This window comes from Carassius gibelio, chromosome B8, assembly GCF_023724105.1.
Source record: "Carassius gibelio isolate Cgi1373 ecotype wild population from Czech Republic chromosome B8, carGib1.2-hapl.c, whole genome shotgun sequence".
NCBI classification, from domain to species: Eukaryota; Metazoa; Chordata; class Actinopteri; order Cypriniformes; family Cyprinidae; genus Carassius; species Carassius gibelio.
The window spans coordinates 15,181,420-15,191,419 of NC_068403.1; the positions used below are offsets into that span (position 1 = coordinate 15,181,420).

The following is a 10,000-nucleotide window of genomic DNA, read 5'->3' on the forward strand; positions in this document are numbered from 1 at the left end:
GCCTATGAATGAATGAAAATGCTTATTTTTTTAATTAAAGAGAGCTTAGAGACTCAGAGTATAGGATTCTTTTGGTTCTTAAATGTGTGCTTTAATATTGGGGTCCAATTTTAAGAATACACCAAGTTGAAATAAAAAAAATGTTCCTTTTTTTTTCTTCTCTTGTTAACAACATCATGACATGAGTTTCTATTTCAATAGTGAAAGACATCTTCTCTCAGGTTAATGGATGTTTTTCTAAATACAACTCTGATCTCCTCATGAAGATCTAGAAAAAGTTAGTTCGCTCAGAGAAGCTGTCAATCTGAGCTCTCAATCATGACTACACATTCCCGTTTTTATAACATCACATAACTAACTAAAGCCAAACGTATTTTTTTAATTATTTATTATTTAGTTTGTCTTGCGTCCCATTCGATTACATGGAGAGGTCTGGGTTTATGACCTATACTGGGACCACTGGGCTTCACTTGCTCATGATCAATTATCACCCAATTTGCATTCACAAAAGCTTGAATGCTTTTTTGATGCCTTAAATACGGGGCGATCCCATGTTATACAGAACAGTTGGCAATCCTACATACAGGTCACCAATTCATTTTAATTGATTCAAAAAGATTTCTAATTGCAAAGTCACATAGATATTAAAACAATTCTTCAGGTGGCACTGCCTGTGGAATTTGAGGGAAACTACCCCTAATTTTGACTGTTATGCATGTCATTCTTCACTTAGGGATATCAAAGCTGGGAACATCCTGCTGACCGAGCCAGGACAAGTCAAACTGGCAGATTTTGGTTCTGCCTCCATTGCTTCTCCAGCCAACTCTTTTGTGGGGACACCATATTGGTGAGCACACTGGTTATCTCTGAGTAAAAATGATTCCATTCACACAGCCTGGTTACTGACATGGCCACCTCCTCTCAGGATGGCCCCTGAAGTGATTTTAGCCATGGATGAGGGACAGTATGATGGAAAGATTGACATCTGGTCTCTTGGGATCACCTGCATAGAACTAGGTGACGAAGAAGTGCTGCTCATTGTAAGAATTGTGTGTCTTTGATGTTGTGAAAGTCTGTCTTACATATTTTCCTCCCTTTTGCTGTAGCGGAAAGGAAACCTCCTCTGTTTAACATGAATGCGATGAGTGCCTTATATCACATAGCACAGAATGAGAGCCCTGCACTGCAATCGAGTGAATGGTGAGTCCACTAATATATACATAAAAATAGCTGTTTGAATTAGGGCTTTCTGCATTAATGTGGAGTCATAAGTTGATTTACATGCTGCATCATTTTCTTTCCTCAGGACGGATTATTTTAGAAATTTTGTTGACTCCTGCCTTCAGAAAATCCCTCAAGACAGACCACACTCTGAGGATCTGTTGCAGGTGTTTTATTTTGCTATAAATTATCAACATTTAAATTAAATAAACTTTTTGTTTCTTAATCATATTAATATTACACTTGAATATTTACAATTCTCTTATTTTCTGTACTCTTTACTAAAACCATAGCATGCCTTTGTCCTGCGAGGGAGGCCAGAATCTGTTCTGATAGACTTAATTTTGCGGACAAAAGATGCGGTCCGAGAGCTGGACAACCTGCAGTACCGCAAGATGAAGAAGATCCTCTTTCAGGAGGCACACAATGGGCCGACCACTGAGACCCAGGAGGGAGATGAGGTCAGATCTCGAACCTTGCCTAGTTACGTGTTTTAATATTGACTGGCTCATATGTATGTATGTACGTATGCATGTATGTAACGTATTTTCTGGACTATAAGTCACACTTTTTTTCATAGTTTGGCTGGTCCTGCGACTTATAGTCAGGTGCGACTTATTTATCAAAATTAATTTGACATGAACCAAGAGAAATGAATCAAGAGAAAACATTACCGTCTCCAGCCGCAAGAGGGCACTCTATGCTGCTCCAAAGTGCTCCTGTAGCCTACCACTGAGCAGCATAGAGCGCCCTCTCGCGTCTGAAGATGGTAATATTTTATCTTGGTGGTTGGTTCTAAATAAATGCGACTTAGTCCAGTGCAACTTTTTTCCTCGTCATAACATATTTTTGGACTGATACGACTTATACTTAGGTGCGACTTATAGTCCGAAAAATACGGTATGTATGTATTTGGGGTCTGAAATCTGAGTCTAAATCAATATTAAAAATTTTCACATTCTGGACACTCTATTTACTTATTTATTTATTTAAAATAGGGTTGTTTGTATCACCATGACGGTTGGTACCTGATACAAGTGCGCCAAAATAACGTTTTCCTAATATAAGGCCTTAAAATGTTTTACATTTGGATTCAATGGGTCTTAAATATTTTTTGTCACATCACCGCTAAATTTCTCAAGTCTTGACGGACCTAATGATGGTTTACAATAAAAACCTAAAGTTGTATATACAACTTCATATAGCTAATCAATTTCACAAGGACGAGTGCCTTTTCTTCCTCCAAAAATTACCATATACAAATGTGATATTGATTTTATTTATTTAATTTTTTTTTACAACAGTTTAATAAACTAGAAGTTTTATTGAGAGACTTACGTTTTAGACACCATTGCCTGTTTTCGCCAACAAAACCATTGTTAAAAAAAAAAAAAAGGCAACAAATTATTTATGCATTTGTAACTGCAATTTAAATGCATTCATGTTCTGCATTGAACTGTGTTTGGATTGCTGGATTGCAAAGATACATTTACATTTCATTTGCATAGTAACAGCCCAAATGTCTTATTATTCTAATTCACTGATTAAATGTAAGAATTTGACTCAAAAGATAATGCGTACTTATATATAAAAAGCTTTATAAAGGTAAAATGGCCATAAAAGTTAAAAATAGGCTTTTGTAAAAGTAAATAAAAGTATGCAGATTTAAGTATGTAAAAGCTGATAGAACACTTAAAATATTGCTTCAGAATAAATAGTTTACTCCACCAAAAATCTCAGTGATGCAATTATTTTGAAGGGATATTTAGTATGAAATATTGTCTGCTGACATTAAAAGTTCATTGTATATCATAGTAATAAATATAATTGATTACAGCAATTATATTTTGTTTTCTTTTTAATTTAAACACATTAAATATTAAGTATATGTATGATTCTGTATACTCAGAATTTCTGGTATCAGTTCTGAAAAAGTGGTATGGAGCCAGCCCTAGTATCTGAACTGCTGTTTTTTGTGTATGTGTATTTAGGAGCCAGAGCATGGTCCTGGTCACACGGGCACAGTGAGCAGTGTGGGCAGTAATCAGTCCATTCCCAGCATGTCAATCAGTGCAAGCTCTCAGAGCAGCTCAGTGAACAGCATTCCCGATGCTGCTGATGACAAGAGTGACCATGACCTGGAGAAAGACCACACTTTTATGTCAAATAATTCGGTCATACACCTGAAGCCTGTACGTTCACACATCTTGATAAAATATCTCAGAAATGTCATCCTGCATAACCAAAATCTGAGATTCTTTATACCAAGTAACTGTGAACTTTGAACTTCATGATGCCTAATATATGTTTCCTGCTTTTTTGTCCAACAGGAAGAAGAGGAAGTTTACCCCAACGATCCTGAAACGCGTCCTCATCCCTCAGAAGCCCAGGCGGCACCCGCACAGCCCCCGCAACGCAAACACCATCGCAACCGCGAGCACTTTGCCACCATTCGCACAGCTTATCTGGTGAGTAGGGATGTGCCTGAATCGGAATCTGGTATTTGGAAAGTTAATGACATATACTACGATACTATTAATACGTGATGTATGATACAAATATATTTCAGTTTTTTCTTTCACAATTATGCCGCTGGATTATTGTCCTGTATATAAACTGCGGGCATCAGGGAGCCGTTATTAATATATGAAGGTCATTAAAATAACTTATAAATGCACGTTGGCTTTTTACTTTCACTTTTGAGATTCATGTTTACACTTCACTACACTACAGAGAGGCACTACTTACCACGCATTTCACAAGATTAGTTTTTGTCAGTGGAGCTCAGGATGTGCAAATAATTTGCCATCATCCTATCAATCATCTGTCCTTACTTCTCTCTGTTTATGTGGTAAGGGAAATTTTATGTACTGTATGTAAAAGGCAACTGCTAGCAAGCGGCTAACTTTAGTGGCTCCATACTCCGTACGACGCATTATTTGTTTTCCATGCCTTTCTGAATACGGATTTGCTATTCAGGCACATCCCTAATGGTGAGCCAGTCATAGTGGATCTGTAGTGAAATGCTTCACAACCCTAAAGACGCATTAAAACTACATTACTCATTAATAATCGATGAACCTTGGCATTGGTTGCTTTCAGTGTAGACACAGTGTAATCTGAATGGCTTCACAATAATTTTTTGCTCACTCTCAGCCTCAGGCTCTTGTAATGTTCAAAATGTACAAGACGTCTCTTGATTATTTTTATTTCCTCTTCTTCACTTTTGATCCATTTTCTTGTGTTTCTCCTTTCAGGTGACACGCCAGATGCAGGAACATGAGCAGGACTCCGAGCTGAGGGAGCAGATGTCCGGTTACAAACGCATGAGACGGCAGCACCAGAAGCACCTTATGGCCCTGGAGAACAAACTGAAAGCGGAGATGGACGAACACAGGCTGAGACTGGACAAAGAACTGGAGGCCCAGAGGAACAGCTTTGCCGCTGAGATGGAGAAACTTGTGAAGAAAAACCAAGCATCCATAGAGAAAGATGTAAGTGTGAGAAAGATGTAACATGATCTGTTAGATAACAAGCACAATAATTTCTTGGGCGGCACAAAGATGCGGAAAGTAATGTGGAAGTTCACCTGAAAAATGCTTATGAACTGGGAATTCCCCTCTTCCTCTTATGCCATGGCCCTCAATTACAGTGAAGACAAATCTTTATATCATAAATTTATGTGCTTTCTACTTTGTGGCAACAAAAAGGGAAGATTCTATTTCTACTTTATCATTACAAAGGCAGTTTGCAACAAAAATATTTTATTTGATCTATTTTATTTTATTTTATTTTATTTTATTAATTTGTATGAATGTTTAATCTTGAAGGCCAAGTCATTTGCCAATGATGAGAAGAAATTCCAACAGCACATTCAAGCACAGCAAAAGAAAGAGCTTAGTAGCTTCCTGGAGTCACAGAAACGAGAGTACAAGCTAAGGAAGGAACAACTCAAAGAGGTAAACACACATGCTCAAGCATGGCTTGATACCCATGTATGAATTTGCCAGTGGTGTTTTTCATCTTGGCATAATCCTACCTAGACTGACCTCTGAGATCTGTGAGATTTATTTTTGCTTTGAACAGTGTAATGAAATGAAGGCAAATGGAAAAAGCCGGAAATGGTAATAGACAACACCGCTATAATGTCATATATTTCTATTTATTCAGCCATTTGACAGTTACACAATTATACAAATGGACAATATACAATCCAGAGGATGAGAAAAAACTGTTACAAAGTTGATTCAACATGTTTAAAGCAAGAAGTAAAATACAGACACATTCATAGTTTTTTTTCCTTAATGAATTAAAAAGAATGTTTATTGATTTAAAGCCTCCCTGCAATCACAAATTTGTAAGCAAGGCTTTGATAATCAAAATAAAAATTTTCCCCATTAAAATAATTGACTGTATAATTGGCCTGTATATTCTTAGTTTTACAGGATTAGTTTCTAGTTGACAAAACCAAACCAACCCAGTCTGGCTTTGTTGGTACCCTGACGCTGATCATCAACTTTCTTTCTCAACCCCCACTTTGATCCTGAGTTTATAGAGCATGTTCACATTAAAGTGTGGAATCTGTAATGAACAGCCAGTTACACACCTTGAAACTGTGATTCAATTTTCACCAATGTTTTAATTCTTGATATTTTTTAAACACATTTACACGGCAAGATAAAAAGAGCAGTCCATAAGAGGACAATTTAAAGAAAACATCTTGCAATATCAGTGGAAGTCAAAGTTGTGTGAGTCGTTTATATAATTAAAACTGTATAAATGTATATAGGTATACAGAGACTAAAAAAATCTAAGCTTAAATGAAGTTATGTTTAAAGTTTTATCTATTGTTTATAATTGCTTATTTATATTATGTATGTATTTGTTTATTAATTAGGCTAAAATGGCTAATGTATTGGATTAAGGGTATAATAATCATATGAATTATATAAAACAATGATAATAAATATCACTAAAAGACAGACGATTTTATCTTTAATAATGTTTTACTATGTAGTGCCCTTTAATTTGGAGCTAGAGTAACTGGGGGAGTGACATTGTGTCACCGATGTGTCTCTTTGCTCAAAGCTGATTGGAAAAATTTCGATTTGAGATCTTTAAACCAGAGCCATGGAGCACAAGTTACTATGGTGATGAACACTGCTGAAAGCCAAACCCCAAACCACTTTCATGGTGCCTAACAACCCAAAGTTAGCGCAAACTTAACTGAAACTTACCTGGCTAGCCAGCCAAAACAGCTTCATTGTATAGGCCCCAGATATAAAAGGCCTCATCTCACAAGTTGACACAATTGGTTACATGTTTGTGACGGTAGGAAACGGGCAGTTTAAAAACACTTTTTTGAGACCGTCTTTATTACACTGCAGTTCTAAGAAGAAAATCCTCATCGATGGTGTTGATTTGATTTTAGATTTGCACATGGTTTGACTTTAAGCAGGATAAAAACAACAGTGAAACTATTTCATAAACCAGATTTATGATCTGATCACAGTGGATCTTTAAAAATTGTATTATATATAACAAATATATACAAATATGTAGTTAAATCTTGCCTTTTTGTTACTAAAACAACAAAAAAAAAAAAAGCAAAAAAAATGTCTGTATTTCACCTTACACTCCATTGATGTTTCCCACGCTGCGTGTAGGAGCTAAATGAGAACCAGTCCACCCCTAAGAAAGAGAAGCAAGAGCGGCTTTCGAAGCAGAAGGAGAACTTTCAGCACTACCAGGCAGAGGAGGAAGCCAACCTGCTCCGCCGACAGCGGCAGTACCTGGAGCTAGAATGTCGGCGCTTTAAACGGCGAATCCTCATTGCAAAACACAATGTAGAACAGGACCTTGTACGGGAGGTAACGTCACGTCACATAACTAATGACTGTTTTGATGCTTCATTAGTTTTTTTTTTTTTCTTAAATGTTCCCATATTTTTACTTTTAAAGAAAACATTTATAATGACATCGTTTTTCTTGATCCAGGAACTAAATAAGCGCCAGACACAGAAAGATCTGGAACATGCCATGCTGCTCCGCCATCATGAATCCATGCAGGAGCTGGAAGTTAGGCAGCTGGGCACCATTCAGAAGATGCGTACAGAGCTGATTCGCTTGCAGCATCAGACTGAACTCACCAACCAGCTAGAGTACAACAAACGCAGAGAGCGAGAGCTCCGCCGCAAACATGTCATGGAGGTCCGGCAACAGCCCAAAAGCCTTAAGGTGTGTAGCCTATGCTTGTTTGTTTTTGTAACCTACAGTATGTACTAGTAGTGTAGAATCAGTATTTTCTCTTCTCTAGTCTAAAGAGCTTCAGATCAAGAAACAGTTCCAGGACACGTGTAAAATCCAGACACGGCAGTATAAGGCCTTGCGCAACCACCTCCTGGAGACCACACCCAAGTCTGACCACAAGGCTGTGCTGAAGAGGCTGAAGGAGGAGCAGACCCGGAAATTAGCCATCCTTGCTGAACAGTATGACCATTCCATCAATGACATGCTCTCCACACAAGCTGTGAGTGACCTGCCATGTTAGGTGTATGCATATGTATATTTCTTCCTGTAAAGCCATCGAAGAGTTTGAACCAGTCACAAAGTTCTGAAGGAGTTGATGCAATTACTTAACAGTATTCAGTTATTCAGGGATGTAATGCAGGAGGCAACATTTTTTTCCTCCTAATTAAAATGTGGATAATGTGCCATTCATCTTCTCTTGTCATTAACAAACTAATTCTAAATGTAACTATGCCTCCCATCTTGCTCCTTAGCTGCGATTGGATGAGGCACAGGAGGCTGAATGTCAGGTGTTAAAGATGCAGCTGCAGCAGGAGTTGGAGTTGCTGAATGCTTATCAGAGCAAAATCAAAAAGCAGACGGATGCACAGCATGATCGTGAGAGGAAAGAGCTGGAGCAGAGGGTTTCGCTGAGGAGGGCTCTTCTTGAGCAGAAGGTATGTTAACTGATACAAACCCAAGAAGCCAACTACTTGAAACCACAAGAGGTGGCATGTTGTTTTAAAAAGTTTGAGTTTTTGACATTCTAGAATAAGAAATAAAGGTATATCTCACACAAATATGAAAGTTCTGTCATTTGTTCCATGTAACTCATTTTCAAACTTATTATCAGTGGAATATGAACTTTGAAGCATCTCCAAATCATTGAAAGATGTTTAGCCTAATTTCACATCCAAAATTTAAAAAAGACATTCACTTAACGCATGCCCAAGAACAAGTGTTTTGCCATTTATGTTGACCCCCCAATTTTGAATTTGGACACAGTATTTAAAAAATGTGTAGATTCTTAAAAAATGTCTACTTTTGTATCCCCCCCAAAAATGTACATACAAATTCAGAATGGCACAAGGGTGAACAAATGAAGCTCAAGTTTGACAAGTATTTTGTCTAAAGGCTGGAATATACTACACAACTTTTTTAAAACCTGAACACTGCATCATTCAGTTGGCAACTTTCTGAATGGTTAGAGTGAAAAACTGGTCACCATAAGCTAATATGAGTGATGTTCACACAATACCAGACTTTCAAGTAGTTCTGAACACAATCTCATGCATAACCATCTTCCTCGGTGCTAGGAGACAAAAAAATAAATAATATTGTATATACAATATACGCAATTTTCTGTGAAATCGGTCACCTCTGAGTGCCCAATATCTGCAGGCTAGTGTTATGGAAAAAGTCTCTGTTTTCCTTGCAAAAATCATTCAAGTCACAGAGTTGTAGATGTCAAAGATAAAACTATTGCAGCAGTCAACAAAGCGAGATGCCTGCAGAACCCAGTCACTGCTTTCACTTTTATTCAGTTCATAACCAATGACTTCATCTTTAAACTCTTGTTATAATTATTTAACTATCCTCTTGCTTACTTTCTAAGGGTGAAGCACATACTACCAACATGCGTTAAATTATGTCAATGGCCAGTGCAGCGTGTTTATCATGCACCATGAACAGAATAACACCCATCAAACAGTGACAGAAAGGCCTTACGTTTCCTGGCTTTATTCATACATTTCCCAGGATATCCTACAATCACATCTTATGTGACTAATAAAAATATACTATACTATTTCTGACTTTCTTCAGCTAGCGTTGACACACATGCCACAAATCTGTACAAAAATCTGGGGAAAAGTGATGTGGTGTATTACAGCCTTAACTATACCAACAACAGCTTAGAAAATATAATTTCTTCATCAAAATGTTACCTGATTCTGTTTTGGTTTTTGGTCAGATTGAAGAGGAGATGGTTACCCTGCAAAATGAGCGCTCAGAACGAATCCGCAGTCTATTAGAGAAGCAGGCCCGGGAGATTGAAGCGTTCGACTCTGAAAGCATGCGCCTGGGATTCAGCAACATGGTGCTCTCCAACCTGGCCTCATCCGATGGCCACAGCCACAGCTTTCCGGGGGCCCAGAGTAGCTGGGGCTCCCAGCACGGTGCAAGCACCCAGGGGTCACCCTGGGGAGGACACCACAGTGGCAGCCAGCACGGCCACCACCACCACCCAAGCCACAGTGACTCTATCCAGCAGCCTTGGGGTCATGGCCTACCTTCAGGGGGGCCACCCCCCTGGGGGCACTACGGGTCTGGGGCCAGTCAGTGCTCGAGTGGGGGAAGTGGTGGGCTACGGAACAGTCCCCAGGTGGTACGGCGGGCCACCACAGGTGTCCGCAATGAGCAGGGGATGAGCAGAAGTACCAGCATCGCCTCTCAGATTTCCAATGGTTCGCACCTGTCCTACACGTAAGACC

The 10,000-nt window shown here is 38.6% G+C and overlaps 2 protein-coding genes across 2 annotated transcripts in view; one reads left to right on the top strand and one right to left on the bottom strand.

Annotated features, from left to right (window-relative positions):
* LOC127964159 (RCC1 and BTB domain-containing protein 2-like) overlaps positions 1-478 on the bottom strand; it is a 9,255-nt gene extending 8,777 nt beyond the window's left edge. Inside the window, exon 1 of the mRNA XM_052564312.1 lies at positions 471-478. Within this exon, the coding sequence (XP_052420272.1) occupies positions 471-478 (8 nt within the window). The remainder of the gene's footprint in view (positions 1-470) is intronic.
* Positions 479-713: 235 nt separating this feature from the next.
* LOC127964054 (serine/threonine-protein kinase TAO1-B-like) overlaps positions 714-10,000 on the top strand; it is a 9,378-nt gene continuing 91 nt past the window's right edge. Inside the window, exons 1-14 of the mRNA XM_052564202.1 lie at positions 714-847; positions 926-1,017; positions 1,107-1,200; positions 1,307-1,388; positions 1,515-1,682; positions 3,213-3,413; positions 3,552-3,689; positions 4,479-4,715; positions 5,052-5,180; positions 6,888-7,091; positions 7,218-7,457; positions 7,537-7,749; positions 8,003-8,185; positions 9,481-10,000. The exon at positions 9,481-10,000 is cut by the window's right edge and continues 91 nt beyond it. Coding sequence (XP_052420162.1) covers positions 927-1,017; positions 1,107-1,200; positions 1,307-1,388; positions 1,515-1,682; positions 3,213-3,413; positions 3,552-3,689; positions 4,479-4,715; positions 5,052-5,180; positions 6,888-7,091; positions 7,218-7,457; positions 7,537-7,749; positions 8,003-8,185; positions 9,481-9,996 — 2,496 coding nt within the window. The 5' untranslated portion in view covers positions 714-847; position 926 and the 3' untranslated portion in view covers positions 9,997-10,000. The remainder of the gene's footprint in view (positions 848-925; positions 1,018-1,106; positions 1,201-1,306; positions 1,389-1,514; positions 1,683-3,212; positions 3,414-3,551; positions 3,690-4,478; positions 4,716-5,051; positions 5,181-6,887; positions 7,092-7,217; positions 7,458-7,536; positions 7,750-8,002; positions 8,186-9,480) is intronic.